The 20,809-nt window shown below is 45.9% G+C and overlaps 1 protein-coding gene across 1 annotated transcript in view; it reads right to left on the reverse strand.

Moving 5' to 3' along the window:
- Positions 1-20,809, reverse strand: part of LOC147709941 (N-acetylneuraminylgalactosylglucosyl-glucoside beta-1,4-N- acetylgalactosaminyltransferase 2-like) — a 704,718-nt gene that overhangs the window by 418,976 nt on the left and 264,933 nt on the right. The window contains exon 3 of the mRNA XM_086925570.1: positions 14,586-14,723. Coding sequence (XP_086781696.1) covers positions 14,586-14,723 — 138 coding nt within the window. The remainder of the gene's footprint in view (positions 1-14,585; positions 14,724-20,809) is intronic.

The raw sequence follows: 20,809 nt of genomic DNA on the forward strand, positions 1-20,809 counted from the left end.
GCTCAGCTCATGCCAGAGCACCATCTCACACAATTCCAAGCACTCTGCCTTCAGGATTGCTAAGGCCTGCCATAGGAGGGACTGATAGGAATATATGTGTCCATTTTAGGGTTAGCTATAGGAATACTATATCTAAAGCAAAGGGTAATTACACCACCTTGCCCCAGCTGATTGATCAGCCAGTTGTGTCAGATTTAGATGGCCAGCCAGGGGTGGCATAATACATGCTGCAGCCCCTGGTAGGCCCTGGGTACACCTAGGCCCTGGATACCTAAGGTATGCTGTACAAGGACTGATAAGGTGGCCCAGTACCAATTGGTAAATGCACCTAAGGTACATGTGTGTCAATTTAGAGAGAGAACAGCTAGGCTGTGGGTCTGATTAGCAGGCCCACAGCCAGGGAAAGTCGTAAATCAGTAAAGCAAAAAGCAAAAATCGGGGGTGACCATAGGATTGCAGACCCCACTCTCCTACACTCCCTCTGTAAATTGATGTCGTGGATTATTATATCCATAATTGGCTTATTTGATGTACTGTTAAGTCCCTAGTACAGTGCACTGTGTGCGCCCAGGGCCAGTAAACCTAATGCTGCTAGTGGGCCTGCACAAGAAGCCTTGTAAAAGTATCTCAGGCCTGCCTTTGCAGTGTCTGTGTGCAGTCTAGTACTGCCATGTCGACCTGGCAAGGCCCTAACCTTCCCATTTCTTACATATGAGGCACCCCTAAGGTAGCTCCAAGGTACTCTTGTGGGCAGGGTGCAGTGTATGTGAAAGGTAGGACATGTCCTGATGTGTGTGGCACGTCTTGATAGTGAAATACTGCCAGTTTCGTTTTTTAATATTGAAAGGCTATCTGCCCCATAGGATAGAGTACAGAGTTTACGTATAACATCTTATAAGTATAAATGCCCAGGGGAACAAGATGGGAGAATGGAGTTTAGTATGCCTTAACTCGGAATCTAAAGATGCATCTTTTAGTAAGGATGATTTTTAAATTCTGGGTTTGAAAATGCCTTTTTTAGAAAGTAGGTTGCTTGCACTGTGTCCTATATGCACTGCACTCCGCACCGCCTTGCTTCACTCTGCCTGGACATCACTGACACCGTCGCTGGCCACCCAAACGTCAACCTGTTCCATTGCCTGCACCGTGACCTGCCAGCAACACATTGAGCACCGCCTCACTCCACATCGTAAACCTTGGCCTCACTGACGCCATTGGACAACCATCACTGAGCCATTGCCTGCACCTCGCCGTGAGGGCACCGCACGCTGCACCGCTTCCACTTCACACCGCAACTGCATCGGTTGCCCCTACTGACTCATGCCTACTGGATTGGCCGTAAAAAAAAGGTACAGTATGTGGACACTACAGCTGACCCGTACTGTCGCAGTCGGTTGGAACTGTTAGACTCTCTTGTTTTCAGCATCACGTAAGCCCCGGACCGAGCTACCGATTCAAAAGATCTGTGATTTTGAGATATTTGTGCAATTTAAAGGTTATCTTGCAAACTGCCTATTTTTCCTGTATTGTATGTTGGATTTTGTTCATTTTTGGTCTTGTCGGTTTAGATACAGATTTGATTATTTTTCTAAACTGGTGTGGTGTCCATTTGTAGTGTTTTCACTGTGTTGCTGTATAAATGCACAAATGCTTTACATACTGTTTCTGAGATAAGCCTGTCTGCTCGTGCCAAGCTACCAAGGGTGTGAGCAGGGGTTATTTCAGAGGTGTATTCCCCTTACTCTGAATAGGAAGAAGGGTCCCTATTTTGACTAAGGTGCAAACAATTGCTAACTAGAGACCCCCATTTCTAACATTGGTGGTCAGCTGTGAGGATCTGGATTTGCATTTGTGCCTTACATACAGTGATTTGTATACACTACTAGTACTGTGCAGACCATTGTGCAACCACATACCACTGGTGAACTGCTTCCTTTTTCAGTTTTCTGCAACTCAAGAACTGCCAACTTTTTTTCATCATGACCAAGCCAGCATCTATTGCATCTATTGATATCGAATTTGAAAAAGATAGGGTGGAAACCTGCACTGTGTCTCAACTAAAAGCCATCTGCAAGACATTTTAAATCTCTGAAAGAGGCCTCACCAGAAAGGAGGAATACCAAAAGGTTCTGAGGGCCTGCTTGGAATCCAAACATGGCAGTGGGAAGGATGATGGTCCTATGGTGGAGGCAGAGAATTTGGATGGGCAGCAGGAGGGGCTATTGAACCTGCCAGAGGGGAGGGTACCTTCCAGAGAGGGCAGCAGTGTGTCTTCAAGAGGTCTGTCCACAGCAGAGCTGGAAGACAGAGAGAAAAGTAGAATGCATACTTTGGAGCTTGTGAAGCTCAGGTTGGGCATGGAGGATATGGAATTGGAGGTAGAGAAGCATAAGTTGGCTCTGGAGGAAAATAGGATGCTCTTAGAGCATGAAAGAGGGTTAAGGGAGCTGGGCATCAAAGCCAAGAGTGTAGAGTCCAGTTCCAATGGAGCTTGTCATCAGTGACTGGAGAAGGGAGAGTGTACTTCCCCAAGGAGGTAATCAAGGATTACGTGAGGAGTGATGACCTTGGTCAGGGGGTATGAGGTCCCACAGAATCCCTGAGAGAGACTGGGGAGCAGGGTTGTGGAGCCGCTTCATGTCTGAGGGAGGGACTCCTTGCTAGCCTTACCAAAATAGAAGAAGATACCTTATGCTCCTATGAGGCAAACCTTAATCAGGGGATGTGGCTTAAACCCAGAACTGTAAGCTTGAGTCAAGCACTAGGGTGGGGTATGTGTCTTACCTTTGCAGAGCACTGGACAGTTATGTGAAGGGTAGCCAGGTAAATGATTTTTAGGGGCTCCATGATTTGGTGGCATGGGAGCACTTGTCTGGTATGAGGTTCCGTGACGATTTGAACCCGTGTTTTCAAGTTTGTCGGAAATACATAATATTAGTATCAGCGAACCGCAAATGATCCATTTAGCATATCCTGGTGTTTTCGCTACGATACGAGCAAGAGCACTCCTGTTATGAACACATTTCTGATCTACCCACGGCATCCATCTTAGATCATGTCCGCCATTTTGTGTTTCTTGCCCTCACATACGCAATAACCTCTGATCACTTCATTTCGATTAAGGACACGTAGCCTTAGCCGGAGATTCACCTCTTTCATGACACGTGTACCTTAAACCAGATCACGTTGTAGCTACATGACTTGACAAAGGCTGCCTCCTCTGCCCGAGGCCAGCCCACCTGAACTGGTTCTCGTGTCCATTGTCCCGATCATGATTAGGCGGCCGAAGCCGGTAACCTTGCCCATTTACAACCCACAAACATCTCTTATCCCGCTTTTCTATCTCCTGCACCTGGCTCTGCTCCTTTCCTTCTGGGCCTTTATTAGGGGGAGGTAACGAACTTTACGATGAGGCGGTCCGGCTCTTGAATGCAATATTGACAAGGGATTGTGATGGACTAGTGGGAACCCCTCTTCGTGATGTTTGGCATCAGATATTATCGACAGTTCCTGTGTAATGCCAAATATTTATTGTTTAAGATACAAAGGTTTAGGAATGTACTGACATGTGAAATATTTGCCTGAAGCACAATTTTTAGTATATAAGGAGCAACCCTCAATGTACAAATCGAACAGGCTCCTGGTTACTGCCCATGCGTAGTTTCTGTGACTTCTGTGTCCCTGCAGTAATAAACCTTTGGTCTTTGACGCCACCATCGAGAAGCCTGTGTTTCTGTTCATTTGCGCACCAAGGCAGGTGGAACTCCGGGGTCTTTGGGTGTTGTTCCCTGACACCTCTGGACGGAACCAAAAAGTCCAGAACTCCAATTGGCGCCCAACGTGGGGCGACGTCATTCGGTACCGGTCCAAAAGCCTGAAGAGTTCGAGGAGCTTCGTGTGAAGATTTCCGAGGGAGGCGCCCCACTTCATCGATCCCGGCATATCGCAAAAGTGGCCCGAAGTTCTCTTCCACGAGGGTTCCCGTTCAGGACGGCTGCAGTGGGCCGTTGCCTTGACCGTCGCCCTGTCTTGGACCCGAGGTGCAGCCCTTAGTACAGCGAAACGTGACGGGTTTCTCCTTGGTGACGTCTTCAGTGCCTCAGTTAAGTATTTAGTGATAGCTAGCTGGTTACTTTGTGAGGATTGTTAAAATCCTTGATCGGTTCTTGGCTTGGTTTGGTTTCATAAGATTATCACTAGTTGTTCTGGTTACGATAATCTATTTGGTTCAGTTTGGGTATCGATACATTAGTTTGGTTTTGGTAGGCCTAAGTTCTTGGTTCGAGTGCACATATTTGTTCCGTGTTTTGTTTGTTTTGTGTTCCAGACTGAAAATGGTAAGTCGGAAAATGTTGTCTTGTTTCGGTTGCAACCATGACTCACGATTGGAGGATTCCTGTCTGGTTCCTCCGATTGGGACTCCCCTTTATGACTTATATTGTAAACATGGTGTGGGTCCTATATCTTATAATGAGGTGTGGGTCCGTTACTGTAAGAAGGATGGTGTCCTTAGTTGGCCACTACATGGTAGTTTTGAACCCGAGATTCTTGATAATTTAGAAGCGAAATTGTTTAGGAAGAAAGCCCGGCCGGCAATGTTTGATTCTTTCCGTTATTGGCGAAAAGAGTCCAAACAGAGAGAAATGAAAAGGTTGAAGAAAGAACAGAAAGAGAAAGAAGAGCTAACTCTAGAGCAAGCAACTAAACAATTGCAAGATAATGAGTGCGAAAAGGCCATAGAGGTAGCAATTAGAGAGCATAATTTAGCGATTGACAAGTGCTACCCTGCCTTGCCATCGGAAACAGCTAAGATACTGGAGGATCCCGAAAACGATCCTCTGTTGTCTTATCTGTTACGGTCACCTCCACCGTATGCACAAGGTGCTACGGCCCAACTTGTACCGAATGTCCAATTGCCGGTTGCTGGACAACCTGGTGTTCTTGTTCCTCAGAATCAAGTTCCTGTACCTCCTGTGGTTAATGTGAATATTCCTACGGCTCCTCCTCTTCCTGGGTTGCCGTCTTCTATACCTGTATCTGTCTCGCTTACACCTACTACATCACAAACTATTTTTCTCGATACTCCTACTCCCTCGCTATCTGTTCCTACCTCTACTGTGTTCTCTACGTCTGCAAGTGTGTTAACTCCACTTTCTGTACGTCGAAAAATAACTGATTCTGTTGCTAATATACTGTCTCCTTTATATAAATCTTTAATTAAGACTCCTACTTCTGATTCAGTTCAGAGACGTAGTCAGCTACCAAGTACTGAAGAACGGGGAGTTTTAGATTCCACGGCTCTCAGATGGATTACGAAAGTTAGAAGATATAGTACGAGAGATGTACTAGATACGTTTATGCAGTGGAAGGAACCAACGCAACGGTACGTCTTTGATGAGATGTGCTCGTTGTTACGTGAGGAAATAGAGGAAGATGATGTTGAATCAGACTTGGAAGATTTAATTAAAATTCAAAAAGAGTTTGCTGCAGGAATGATAGTGGGCGATAATATAAAAGAAGCGATGGAACTTATTTTAAGTTTTAGGAATGATCCATCTCTTCGTTCGCCGAGAGATTTAGAGAAAGGTAAAATGAAGCCAAGTCGCCAATATCCTATGAGGGAGGTTCCTCCAATTTGGCGCGAAGCAATACAACGTGATGATAATGCGGGTATTGCAGCTGCTCCAGCACAGTTCCAACGAGTGTGGATACACATTCCATGGAAGCGAGCTGAAGTGCTAGCGGTGAAACAGGCCTTGCCAGATCCGCGTAAAAATCCAGCTGGATATTACAAGGAATTAACACAGACAGTTGAGGCTTGTATAATGAACTTAGCAGACATCGATATGTTATTTGGCAATGTAGTTCCACAACCAGTGTGGGCTAAAATTCGTAGGGAGGATCATCAAGCAGCCTTAGGTGGTGATTGGGCAGCTATCACTGCAGCGGATGGTCAGCAAACGGGTGGTGCAAAACCCGAACCCCTAATTGCTAATCTTCCAGGTAGAATAATTGACTTAATGAAGACTCTGATGCCTGCGTTGCGTGTTAATTGGGATAAATTATCCGCATGCAAGCAAAAGAAAGATGAAAGTGTCTCCGACTTCTTCACGAGGTTCGAAGAGACTTTTGTAGATCATAGTGGTCAGGATATGAGCACTGAAGGAGGACAGAGACTGTTTGTCGATAAATTTGTGCATAATTTGTTACCTGAATTATGCAATAAATTAAAGGATTCAGAGAGCGCGTGGGCTGTTTCCACAACTGCGCAAATACTTGCGACTGCACAATACTACGAAAATAGGGATAAAGAGGAAAAGGAAAAATCAGAGAAGAAAACGAAAGATTTAAAGACTAAAGTCCTTTTACAGCAGGCGTATCCGCCTCGCACGAATCAGACTAATATGCAACAAAATTCGTATCAGAGGACAGATTATAGTTCAACCAGGCCCCAATACCAGTGGAATCAGTGTGCGTACTGTAAGAAAGAGGGTCACTACAAAAATGAATGTCCAATCTTAGCGCAAAATAATGCAGCAGCAGCTCAGAGAGGTCGTGGTGGTTTTGTGCAGAATTCTAGAGGTCGAGGGCGAGGTGCTATGCCTCCGCAAACGAATGATCGTCCCTCCAATCACTTTGATCAACGAAATGTACAGTCAGCTCAACAAAATAGATCTCAGCAATATCTTGTTGAAGATTATTGTGAAGTAGATGAGGGATTTCAGCAAAATGGGTACTAGGACAGCCATGGACAAAGAGAGGGAGTAGTATCAGTTCCAGTGGATCAGAGTGGGCCTTATGTCGCAGTAGCAACATCAGGTGTAGTCGAACCGTTTCTGTTGGATACTGGTGCCGCAAAAAGTTCTATCATTCATGCGAAACTCCCTGGCGCACCTTTGTCCGGCTCAACAAATGTTTCCGTAGGTTTTTCAGGCGCCCCTGTTTACAACCCGATATCTGGTCCTTTGTCTATTTCTGTTGGACCGTGTCAATTGAAAGCACCCTTGATTTTGACAACAGGTTGTAATGAAAATCTGCTTGGTTTAGATTTGTTAAAACGACTATATGCGACATTGTACTGTTCTCCGGAAGGGGTACAGCTTACTTTGGGTAAAAGAATCACTTCTCCGATGTACTTGTCAATGGACGCACTCCCGCCAGAGCTGCGCTCACTCCCTGATTCTCTTTGGGCGACTGGTCCTAATGATGTAGGCCTTTTAGAAATACCACCGTATGTAGTAACTTTGAAAGCAAATGTAAAATTTCCAAGAATTCCCCAATATAAAATATCTAGTGAAGGAGAACGTGCACTTTTATTGATTGTGCAAGATTTGATTAAGAAAGGTGTGGTTGAAGAAACTCGAGGAAATGTTTGTAATAGTCCTGTGTTGCCGATTCTGAAACGAACTGATCCTACGAAACCTCCAGTGTACAGGTTTGTCATAGACCTTAGGGAAGTTAATAAAATTGTGGTTCCGCAATTTCCTGTGGTTCCAGACATTACTGCATTGTTAACATTGATTCCTGCTACAGCCACTTGGTTCTCAGTCATCGACTTGAAGAATGCCTTTTTCAGCATTCCGATAGCCGAGGAAAGCAGAGACATTTTTGGCTTCTGTCTAGGAGGTCGAAGTTTCAGATTTAAACGCGCTCCACAGGGCTACTGTGAAAGTCCATCTATTTATAGTCAAGCATTAAAAAGCCAGCTAGATTCTTTTGTCCTTCCTCCAGGTTCTGCCCTAGTACAGTACGTAGACGATCTTTTAGTGGCTGCCGATGACAAGGAAACTTGCAAAGCAGCTACAGTATCGTTATTGCATCATTTGTCTGATTTGAATCACAAGGTATCACCTTCCAAGATGCAATACTGCTGCCAAGAAGTGACCTACCTAGGTCATCTCTTGTCAAAGGAGGGAAGGAAGTTGACCCCAGAAAGAATAAAAGCAATTACGCAAATCAGTGTTCCACGCACACAGAGAGAAGTACGTGCCTTTTTAGGTATTACCTCCTACTGTAGGCAGTGGATTCCAAATTTTTCTCTTTTAGCGAAACCATTGGTAGCTTTGACTGGGAAAAATGTTCCGAGTCCGGTGCCATGGTCTGATGAATGTCAAGAGAGTTTTACTGAATTACGAAAAGCTTTGTGTTCAGCTCCTGTATTGGGTACACCTGATTACAGTAAGCCATTCACGCTCTACGTTCACGAGAGAGATGGTTGCGCGTTGAGTGTCCTGACACAGAAGTTTGGTGATAAACAACGCCCTTGTGCGTATTTCTCATCAACATTAGATCCGGTAGCTAGAGCGTTGCCTAGTTGTTTGAGAGCTACAGCGGCAGCTGCGGCTTCCATTCGGCAATCTGCTGGTTTGGTGATGAACAACATGCTAGTGGTCATGGTTCCTCATGCAGTGGATACACTCATGAACCGAACGAAGACACAACACCTTACTAGTGCGAGATTATCTGGTTACGAGCTGACATTACTAGCGAGTCATATTCAGATCAAAAGATGTAATGTATTGAATCCAGCAACGCTGTTGCCGACTGATCAAGAGTCGAGTGATTCTGAGCCACATGACTGCTGTTTTAAAACGGAGGAAGAGACAAAAGGACGCATCGATTTGAAAGATACTCCGTTATCCGATCCGGATGGTGCGCTGTATGTGGACGGGTCATGTTTTAAATTGGAGAATGGTGATGTGACTGCTGCTTACGCGGTAACGACGTTGAAGACGATTGTGGAGACTGCAAGAGTGAGTCAGAATTCTGCCCAAGCTGCAGAATTAATAGCTCTAACGAGAGCATGTGTTTTAGCTGAGGGAAAGAGAGTGAATGTATTCACAGATAGTCAGTACGCATTTGGCGTGGCCCATAGTTTTGGCCGGTTGTGGAGAGAAAGAGGTTTCATTACGTCCCATGGGACTAAGATTCAACATGGTCAGCTAGTTAACGACTTGTTGGAATCTCTAACCTTGCCGACTGAAGTTGCAATTGTAAAGTGCAGTGCTCATAAAGCAATCACGGATGATGTTGGACGTGGGAATGCTTTTGCTGATGAAATTGCTAAACAGACAGCTAGAGACATGATGAGTAGAATGTATGTTGCAACGTCTGCAAGATGGATCGCTGAGTCTGGGATGTGTGAAGATACAATGGAAAGTGTGAAAGAGATTCAGAGAGAAGCAACTGAGGAAGAGAAACGTGTATGGAGAGAGAGTACGGGCAAGTTGGACTCGAATGGATGTTGGATTGATTTGACAGAGCAGCAGCGTTGGATGTTGCCGGATGCGTATGTGCTTGCAGTAGTGACAATGGCGCATGGAGTAGCGCATATAAGTTCTAAAGGGATATGTAAGATGTTGGCTCCGGTCTGGAAAAATGAGGGAATCAGTAAGTGTGCAGAGAGAGTGGTGAAAAATTGTATGGTGTGCTTGATGCATAATCCTGGCAAGGGAACTCCAACTCCAGCTGGTCATTTCGCTCCTCCTTCCTGCCCCTTTGAAGTGATTCAGTTAGACTTCATTCACATGGAACGCTGTAATAATTTAAAATATGTCTTGGTGGTGGTTTGTGCTTTTTCCAGGTGGATAGAAGCATACCCACTGAAGGACAATACTGCCTTATCAACTGCCAAAATTCTTCTCAAAGAATATTTCCCTAGATTTGGAATGCCACGGATTGTATGGTCAGATAACGGAAGTGAGTTTATAGGGAAAGTTATGCAGAGTGTATGTGCAGGCCTAGGTTTGAAACAGAAATTTCACAGTGCAAACCATCCCCAGTCAGCTGGTTTAGTGGAGGGTTACAATGGTACCCTCAAACTGAAGATAGCTAAAATACAAGCATCCACAGGTTTAGCCTGGCCAGACGCACTTCCTTTGGCTTTGTTATCAACAAGAGCAACTGTACATTCTAGAGTGGGGCTTAGCCCATACGAGATAGTCTTTGGCCGCCCAGCAAATATCTGGGGTGTGCCAAGGCCTAAGGAATTTAAGTCTATAGAATATCCTATGTTGATAGACTACCTTTACGACTTGACTGCTAAATTGAGTCTTATTCATCAACAGGTTTTCGATGCTTTGCCAAAACCTCCGGAGAGTCCAGGGCATCAGCTGAAACCAGGAGATCTGGTTGTCATCAAGAACTTCGCGAGGACGAAGAACCTTCAACCAAGATTTGTGGGGCCCTTTCAGATCTTACTGACAACGAGGACAGCAGTTCGTGTAGCTGGCCGCAAGCATTGGGTGCACGCATCTCATGTTAACCGTGTACCCTTGCCGCTACCTTACGACGACTGGGTGAAAAAGGGAATTGGTGCCTCCGAAACTGAAAGCACACCGAAGTTCATCCCTTTCAGCGATGCCGAATTGATTACTGACACTCCAAAATCTGACTCTCCTCCTGAAAAGACTCTTTCAAACACTGAACATTTGTCTCCAGCATCAGAAGACACTTTGCTATCTGCGAACTTAAACACTGCAACAGCTGCTAGTGATACACTATTTTCCGATCAGACAATACCTGCGAAGCAGAGATACAACCTGAGAAAACGTAACATGGACAAATAAAGCAGGCAACTGCATATTGTGATTTTGATATATTGAACATTTGCCTTCAGCCAGGAAGTTTACTATTGTTTATTATTTTTTAAAATTGCCTTGCCGTCTGGGTAGCCGTAGGGTCGTGGCTGTGTGCCTAGTTTGAATCTGCAGGGGTCTGACACAAGGTCGATCTTTCTGTTGGTTCTGGGAACTCCCAGGGCTGACAGAGGCATTTTCATCTACGTACACATCATCAGTGGTCGCGAGCGGATTGTAGAAGATGGAGCTTCCTGCGCTGCAACGAGAAAATGTGATTTATGTTCGCAGAAACAGACTGTACAGAATTCTTCGTAGCAAATGCTTTTTGATGCAATGTGCCGTTACATTTTTGATTATTTTAGCAACATTGGTGGGTGGAATCGTCTTTAGTATAAATCTGATTTTTGTGCCAGTCACTACAGTACCTCCCCTTGATCCTGCCATTTCTACTGTTTCTTCTATACACTCTTTTCACTCGTTTCCTGAACATGAGCAAGCCCGACGCACAGAGTTCATTAACAACACTTTTGTACAGCTCTTGCACCAACACCAATTGGTAGTTAACACTACAGACTGCTGGGTGTGTGGCTTGATACCCCACACTATGGATAAGGGTATTCCCTATCTGGTTTTGCCTTTCAGCTACAATGGATCATTTCAGGCCCTTCAAACCATCTTTGCTTACGCCCTTGAGACCTATCCTCCACGTCCACCACGTTCCACTAGATATAACTCTGCCAACAAAGCTTTAGTCCAAGGAATTATTGACATGATCAAGGATGTCAATAATACTCCATCATACCCTAGAGACGAACTACGAGTGTATTTAAGTTGGAATACTTCAGAGAATCGCCTTAGTTTAGGAGAAAGCAAGCGTAAAAGCTCAACTCCAATCTGGGTCGTACCTCACCGAGGTCAGGTCTGTTTGCAAGGGAATGGGAGAAATCCGAGAGCTCAGCTAGGGAGGAGTGAGTGCATTGAGACTTATGTGTTTCCGGCTAACTCTTCCCCTGCCTTCCTTACTGCTAGGGGTACCTATTTCATTTGTCGAGACCGAGCCTATACATGGTTGCCTGCTGACTTTTCAGGTTCATGTTATATTGCTCGATTGTTGCCTCCAACATACACTGCTTCATCTGATTACCACAGAACCAGAATAGCGAGAGGTGTCTTCAGCAAGGAAGATACTGCTGGTCAGGAAGCTGGAGACTTCTTCAAAGGCTTCCTTCCGTTCTGGGGGCCTATGGCCAATAGTAGAAACATACATCAGCTAACACGGGTAGTTGAATCTACTATTACTGAAACTGCTGGTGCCCTTAGCAATTTGACAGCTGAGCTTCAGGCGGATAGACTCATGACGTTGCAGAACCGTATGGTTCTAGATGTTATACTTGCAGATCGAGGTGGGGTATGCAGAATGATCCAATCGAGCTGCTGTGTCTTTATTCCTAATAATGCTCCAACAGTCTATGAGGCGATCTCTAAGCTACACAAGATTTCCGACTCTATACATGTAGACAAGGGAAACTGGTCCTTTATGGAGTGGTTTTGGACTCTGATCTCAGCGTGGGGATGGAAGGTTCTAATGGTCATCGGTGTCATCTTAGTATTCCTATTCTCATGCTGCCTGATTATCCAGTGTGGTCCTGCTCTGTGTAGTTTTTGCGCTGCAACTTGTCTCAGAAAACCACCTGCGTTTGGAGAAAAGGCACGAGAAAGGATGATGATACAACAACATGTCACTGACCTGATGAGTATAGAACTAGACTCTGATATAGACTGAGTAATTGCCTATGTAAGGGCAAAAGGAGGGTCTGAGGTTCCGTGACGATTTGAACCCGTGTTTTCAAGTTTGTCGGAAATACATAATATTAGTATCAGCGAACCGCAAATGATCCATTTAGCATATCCTGGTGTTTTCGCTACGATACGAGCAAGAGCACTCCTGTTATGAACACATTTCTGATCTACCCACGGCATCCATCTTAGATCATGTCCGCCATTTTGTGTTTCTTGCCCTCACATACGCAATAACCTCTGATCACTTCATTTCGATTAAGGACACGTAGCCTTAGCCGGAGATTCACCTCTTTCATGACACGTGTACCTTAAACCAGATCACGTTGTAGCTACATGACTTGACAAAGGCTGCCTCCTCTGCCCGAGGCCAGCCCACCTGAACTGGTTCTCGTGTCCATTGTCCCGATCATGATTAGGCGGCCGAAGCCGGTAACCTTGCCCATTTACAACCCACAAACATCTCTTATCCCGCTTTTCTATCTCCTGCACCTGGCTCTGCTCCTTTCCTTCTGGGCCTTTATTAGGGGGAGGTAACGAACTTTACGATGAGGCGGTCCGGCTCTTGAATGCAATATTGACAAGGGATTGTGATGGACTAGTGGGAACCCCTCTTCGTGATGTTTGGCATCAGATATTATCGACAGTTCCTGTGTAATGCCAAATATTTATTGTTTAAGATACAAAGGTTTAGGAATGTACTGACTTATGAAATATTTGCCTGAAGCACAATTTTTAGTATATAAGGAGCAACCCTCAATGTACAAATCGAACAGGCTCCTGGTTACTGCCCATGCGTAGTTTCTGTGACTTCTGTGTCCCTGCAGTAATAAACCTTTGGTCTTTGACGCCACCATCGAGAAGCCCGTGTTTCTGTTCATTTGCGCACCAAGGCAGGTGGAACTCCGGGGTCTGTGGGTGTTGTTCCCTAACACCTCTGGACGGAACCAAAAAGTCCAGAACTCCAGGTAGTTGTTTTCCAGAACCACGCCAGCACCTTATTGATAGCACGCTAACTAACCCCAGGAAGTGTGCTGTGGAGGCAGACTGGTGGGTCAGTACAAGGGTCCACAGAGTGGACAGGGTCCCAGCAGAAGAGTTGGGGGGGACAAGGGTAAACAGAAGGAGTTCCAAAAAGAGCCCCAAAGTAATTCCCAAGGGAACCAAGGGAAAGGTTCCCAGCCTCCAGATGATAAGAAACAAGGGGGGTTCTGCGTGTAATCTGGTGGGTCACTACAGAGGGAATCCTAAGAGTTCTAAAGCAACCCCTGCCCCCAGTGGTACACCACCCTGTGGGTTGACTAGTGGAGCCTTGGGGGAGGAGTTGAAGTCACAGGGGGGATGTGAGCCTGAAGAGTTGACCCTGGTCTCACGAGTAGAGAGTGAGATGGTCCCAAGGACCCACCTGCCTGCTGACACTAAGAAATACGGGAAGTGGGTGAACATAATTGGCCATAGTGTGGAAGCTCTGAGAGACACTGGAACCAGTGTGACAGCTTTCAGTTGTCGGCAAGTGTCTGAAGAGCAGGTGGTCCCCAACATACTCTACCCAGTAGTTGCAGATGACAACTCAGATTGCCTCTGCAATGTGGCATAAGTTCCGTTTGAGTGAGGGGGGTCTCAGATACCTTGAAAGTAGTTGTGACACCAGCCATGCCTGTTGAGGGTGTGCTCGGTAACGACATGGAGAGTTCCTGTTGGGAGAAGTTAGAACATAGAACTCATTTGGAGATGTTGGGGCTGCCTGCGTGAGTGTGTGTGACCACTCGGTCTATGGCAGCCGGTAAGGGCAATCAAGAGGACCTGGAGGAATGGCCCAGGTGCCTACCAAAAAGAGAGGAGGCAGGGGGTGTGAGAAGTGGGACGAGAAGGAGAGCTCAGAAGAGTGAGAGGAGAAGGGGAGCTTTGAGGAGAGAGAGGTAGGAGGAGAGCTCAGAGGAGTTAGAGGAGAAGGGGAGCTTTGAGGAGTGAGAGGCAGGAGGAGAGCTCAGAGGAGGGAGAGGAGGGGCGGGAGATCAGAGGGCAGAAGGGAACTCACAGAGCAGTGAGAGGGGAAAGGGAGCTCTGAGAGCATTGAAAGGCAGAAGGGAGCTCAGAGGGGCAGATGGGGAGCTCAGAGGGGCAGAAGGGAAGCTCCCAGAGAAGCTAACATAGCACTCCATGGATAAGGAAGAAGCATAAATGTCACAAATGAGATCTGTGCTTTACCTCTTTTTGAAGTGTTCAAACTCCTTTTTCCTCCTCTGCTTTACAGACTCGAGTTCATCTGGCTGGAGAGCATCCTGGAAGCGGTCGACGTGCTTTACCTTCGGGTCCTCACATTTACAAGGCTTCTTAGGAAACATCCTGGAAAGAAAGACCTGAAGGTCAGCTTGGGAGCACCTCACAGCAGTAACAGCAGTCATAGTCAAAGGACTGCTCAGATGAAGGTTAACCCTGAGTGGAGTTCACAGAGTTGTGTTATGCACAACTCTACGAAGTAGCAAAAAAACTCTACCACGTTTCGTGGACCTCCGCAAGCGGCAGAGTTCCGTAGAGCAATGCTGTTTGCGGTGATTGCACAGTGCGGATGCTTGTCCGCACTATGCAGTCATCGCAAACGGCACCTTGCACAGCACAAGCGGTCCCTTCTTTCCCTTTTCTGCCACTCAAGTGGATTTTTACTCAGACTGCAGCTTTCTCAACACGAACAAGCAGCAAACGGTCAAAAGCATACACGACCACTTGCAATGAGAAACCTGACCTCCCCGTGTTGAGAAATATTGCTGGGAGGTTTATTTTCCACGCTCGAGCTCGCCAACTTGATGTTGACGATCGCGAAAGAGGAAAAATCTCACCGGGAGGTTGATTTTCCTCGCTCGCGGTTGCCAACTTGACGTTGACGCTGAGGTTTTTCCCGAACTCCGTGAGTTCTGCGTAATGCGGAGTGTGGGAAACTCCGCCAGCGGAGCGTAGTTCACCACCCATGGTTAGTGAAGTTGAGTAGCAGTTGTCTGCCTAGGAGCTATCTTGTAAAGGAGCTTCACTCCCTGCACTGAGCAGCGCTGGTCTGCAGCTGTAGGAGCTCCCTTGTGAAGGAGCTTCACTCCCTGCATTGAACAGCGCCGGTCTGCTGTTCTGGCAGCTCCCTTGTGACGGAGCTTCACCCTCTGTGTTAGCGTCCAGTGTTAGCATTGTCTCCCACCTCACCCGCAACAAGCACTGCAGTGCCCTAACACTTATCCTACAAGTAGGCAACTAGGGGGACCCTAAAGAGGGAGAGAAACTCATCCTACAAGAAGGCAACCAGGGGGCCTTGAGAGGGAGACACTCATTCTACATGAAGGGAACTGGAGGGGCCCTAATGAGGGGGGACACTCATCCTACAAGAAGGCACCAGGGGGCCCTAAAGAGGGGGAGACACTCATCCTACAAGAAGGCAACGGGGGCCCTAAAGAGTGGGAGACACTCATCCTACAAGAAGGGAACAGGGGGCCCTAAAGAGGGTGAGACACTCATCCTACAAGAAGGCAACAGGGGGGCCTAAAGACTGTGAGACACTCATCCTACAAGAAGGCAACAGGGGGGGCCTAAAGAGGGTGAGACACTCATCCTACAATAAGGCAACAGGGGGCCCTAAAGAGAGGGAGATACTCATCCTACAAGAAGGCAGTGGTGGGGCCTAAAGAGGGGGAGACACTCATCCTACAAGAAGAGAAGCAGGGGACCCTATAGAGGGGGACACTCATCCTACAAGAAGGCAACTGGTGGGAAGGGGCCTAGAGAGGGGTAGACACTCATCCTATAAGAAGGTAACTGGGGGGCTAAACGTTGGGGAGACACTCATCCTACATGAAGGCAACGGGGGCGTAAAGAGGGTCAGACATTCATCCTATAAGAAGTCAACGGGGGGACTAGGGAGGGGGAGACACTCATCCTTCAAGAAGGCAACGGGGGCCCTAAAGAGTAGGAGACACTCATCCTACAAGAAGGCCACGATGGGCCCGAAAGAGGCAGAGACGCTAATCCTTCAAGGAGGCCATGGGGGGTCCTAAAGAGGGGGTGACACTCATCCTACAAGAAGAGAAGCAGGGGACCCTATAGAGGGGGACACTCATCCTACAAGAAGGCAACTGGTGGGAAGGGGCCTAGAGAGGGGTAGACACTCATCCTATAAGAAGGTAACTGGGGGGCTAAACGTTGGGGAGACACTCATCCTACATGAAGGCAACGGGGGCGTAAAGAGGGTCAGACATTCATCCTATAAGAAGTCAACGGGGGGACTAGGGAGGGGGAGACACTCATCCTTCAAGAAGGCAACGGGGGCCCTAAAGAGTAGGAGACACTCATCCTACAAGAAGGCAACAGGGGTCCTAAAGAGGGGGAGGTACTCATCCTACAAGAAGGCAACAGCGGTCCTAAAGAGGGGGAGATACTCATCCTACAAGAAGGCAACAGGGGTCCTAAAGAGTAGGAGACACTCATCCTACAAGAAGGCCACGGTGGGCCCGAAAGAGGCAGAGACGCTAATCCTTCAAGGAGGCCATGGGGGGTCCTAAAGAGGGGGTGACACTCATCCTACATGAAGGCAACCGGGGGGTCCTTAAAAAAGGGAGACACTCATCTTACATGAAGGAAAGTGGAGGGCCCTAAAGAGAGAGGACACTCATCCGACAAGAAGGCAACTGGTGGGAGGGGGGCCTCGAGAAGGGGAGATACTCATACGATAAGAAGGTAACCGGGGTGTAGGAGAGTAGGGTCTGCTTCCTATGGTTACCCCCACTTTTTGCTGTGATTCTCCACTTTAGTGATTCTCGACTTTAGTGTGGCTGTGGACCTGCTAATCAGGCCCACAACCCAGCTGTTCTCTCTCTAAATTGATACCATGTATTTTCGGCCCATACCGGATTGGTTACTGGGTCACCCTAATGAGCCCCTGTATAGTGTACCCTAGGTACCCAGGGCATAGGTGCACACTAGGCCTACTATGGGCTGCAGCATGTATTGTGCCACCCCTGGTTTGCCATCCAAACTGACACCACAGGTCTGTTCACACAGCCTGGGTAAGGTGGTGTAATCACCCCTTACTTAGATATAGTATACCTATATCTATATATACATATAGACACATATGCACCTATAAGTTACTCCTGTGGTGTAGTGTAGTTCCTATATTCCCAATAGGCTCTGCGCATTGGAATAATATATCCTGCAACTTAGCTTAAGTCAACTAGGTCTCTGCCGAATATATTTGACTTAATTGTGAGTGCCATCTAGCTCAGAGGTCACTAGAAACTTTCTCGAAAGTACAAGAAGGGATTAGTCTCTGACAACCATATAACATGACAACTTTGTTTCTCCAGAATGAAACGTATCTCTAGAGTCACGAAAACAATAGACAGCTATTTCACTCAGTCAGATGTGCATGCTTCGTTTCACCAGAGTTGCTTAGAAATAGAGGAACGAGTGCTTTCAATAAAAGTATTTATTGAACAGTCTTATTTCTTAAGCATAAGAAATGTACTGCTACAATTTAAATGTTAGTTAAGAAGTACAATGCATATAATATGAAAAGTATTATAAAATAGTACTGTAAGAGCATGATATGGTTTCTAAGCCATAAACATAGAATACATAAAATGCATTAAATACATACAGTGATAAAATAGTAGCTAAAAGTACTCAACTGGTGCTTCTAAAATACGCCTACCCCGGTGTACCTAACCTAAGTCTAGTATGAGGGAGGAGTAAGTGTGGTGTAGCTTAAGTCTAGTCATTTTCTGCCAAGAATCTGTTCCAAGAATTCTCTAAGGGTCTAATCAGTTCCGTACCTTGGTTTTAGAATGATAGAGGTTTTGTATCTCTCTCTCAGGACTCGATCTCCCAGCAACCCGCAAGGGTAGCCTGGAAACACCGGAGCTGGATTTCTCAGCAAGAGAAAAGACAGCGTCTTCTCAGTGCGTCAGTTGGAGAGTCGGCTTCCTTCGGCACTTGCAGCAGCAGGGCGTCGGGCAAGTAGTTAGTCGAACTGCTCCTAAACCACTGTGTATTTGACTGGGCAAATGTAGGCATATTTATACTTTGAAGGTGTCGAGTTTGACGTAAGATTGGACATAATATCGTCACTAGTGCCTCAATTCCTTGAAAACTCCAGGAGTTCTTGGATAAATTCAAGCAAGGGGAAGTCCCTGACTGCTGAAGGCTGGTTTCTCTAAGAAATCATTGTGGATTCTCAGAGTTTAGTGGAAGTAGCCATGCCAAATTTGGGCTGCACAGGCTAAGACTAAATAAGGCAATGATTCATATGCCTATATAAGGATTGGGTGAATTATACCTATATATGGGCATGAATTGGGAAAATTACACTAGGGTCCTAGATTCCCACTTAACACACACTCCACGATTATTACGTTCAATAACACCTAAGCACTGAACATATCTAAAGCAAAGTGTTCACAATCCCACCCCAAAATACAAAAATGCATTTGAATAGGCTTGTTTACATGAAATGAGTATATACTGTATGCAAAGTTATAGGTGTCATCTGAAATCAAGCATAAATCTTGAGCATATATTCTCTCATTCGATAAAACGAAAGTACATTCATCAAATGATACCTGAAATCTGTCCCAAAGCATACATTTTTTACTGTGTTTGTTTTCGAGGTTGAAGCCAAATATTGTCATTTAGGAAGTTCAAACACAAAATCTTGTTCTCTAAGAATTGTTCTACTTTAAGCAGATTACTCTGTGCCAAAAGTTCTATTTTGGAAAAAGTTCAAATTAGTGGATTGTTTTGAAAAATGAAGGCCGAATTTCAGAGTTCAGGGAATGCTGTGTGAAATAATCAAAAGTTATTATCAGGAGTGTCAGGAGAAAACATCAGATCATCTAGGCTCGCAAAGAAACCGTCTACCGTGGTAGGTGAAAGTGGAACCTCTTCAGTTAGCAGATCAAAAGTGCAGAAGTGTGGATCATCAGCATCAGCGTTTGATGCATTAGCAATGTCTGTAGTAGATGGTACCTGTATGCCTGTAGTTTCTCGTATCTCACCCTCAGTTAGACTTGCCGGTGAGACCTCAATGAATGGCGTCATCAGAATATGCAGCAGTTGGGGGCAACACGATGCATGAGCCATTACTGGACCTAGCAAAGCGTCAACATCCGATGGCAGTACTGATGGAAGTGAAGGACAAATGTCCAACACGCATTCCTGTCCGCAAAGCAGGCATCGAAGAACAGGTAAGATGCAATCTTGCCAGATTGGTCTGAACGATAGAAACCACGTTGTGTTCAGATCTCTTAAACGAGCCAAGCCAAGAATCTGAAAATCCTTTCACGATACCTCATGGCAAGGAGTCATTTTCCATGGTAGTTTCGGTGTTGCTGGTGACCGGACTTGCCATATCGGAGCAGAAGGAATAAAGATAGAATTCCTGCTACTAGTCCCAAGATGAGAGGCAGGCCGCCGATCACAGAGTGCACGAAATGTGGAAAAGTGCTGAGGACTGCTTCAAATGGTGTTAACAGTCCCGAAAAAATCATCTTAAATGCATGTGCGATGCCGCTGGTATCAGACATGTTTAAGATTTGACTTAACAGTTCTGTGAAATGTACTGGGCAGTTTGTTGATAATAATGCATGTATCTCTGAAGAAGACCTTGCTACTTGCAGATCATACACTTCACTAGACGAGGTCAGTGGCACATTTTTTTGTAAAAGAATGGCTTTCTTTCTGCTTAAAGTATCAATTCGTATAGAAGAGATATTCAGTGAAGGCCATAACGCCGTCCCTCTGTCCGTCTTGCTCTTTGGATACAATACTTGCATACAAGAAGTGACCGTGGATGACACAGTTATGAGATAACTTTTCCCTGGCAACATGCCACAACAGCTGTGATTGTTGAGCATAACGTAGCTGCCATTAGATAGCTGCCTGAAAATTAGTACTATCGCTATAGAGGGGGATCCGTGCATGTGGCACGAGAGGTTATTTGTAGAACCGTAGCAGGCTCTGTGCAAATTAATTCCCTGGCACAAAAGTGTACCACTCAGTGAGTTTTTACAATTCTTACCACTAAGGAATACTTCATGTCCCCCATTCCAACATCTGTTTGTGTATGGTAAAACCCAGGTCGACTTAATGTATTCTTTACCCAACCTTTCTTACAGGCCCGCTGGTATATGCTCCAGACAATACTGAAACAGGAAAGATGTCACTGGTATCGTAATGGTGCCATGAATTATCCATTCAATGACAGGTTACTCAGAAATTGTTAATTGTAATCTTTCGAGTTTTTCAATGCTCAGCACCGTATAGTCTGCTCCTCTTTGTGCCAAAGAGATTTGCTTATCTGTAAGGTTAAATACAGCAAACAATGACGTGGTATTGATTAGATGCCATGGCACATAGCCTGAACGCAGATTTTGCAACGTCCAGCAAAGCAGCAGGAT

The sequence above is a fragment of the Lissotriton vulgaris genome, chromosome 6 (assembly GCF_964263255.1).
Source record: "Lissotriton vulgaris chromosome 6, aLisVul1.2, whole genome shotgun sequence".
Taxonomy (NCBI): domain Eukaryota; kingdom Metazoa; phylum Chordata; class Amphibia; order Caudata; family Salamandridae; genus Lissotriton; species Lissotriton vulgaris.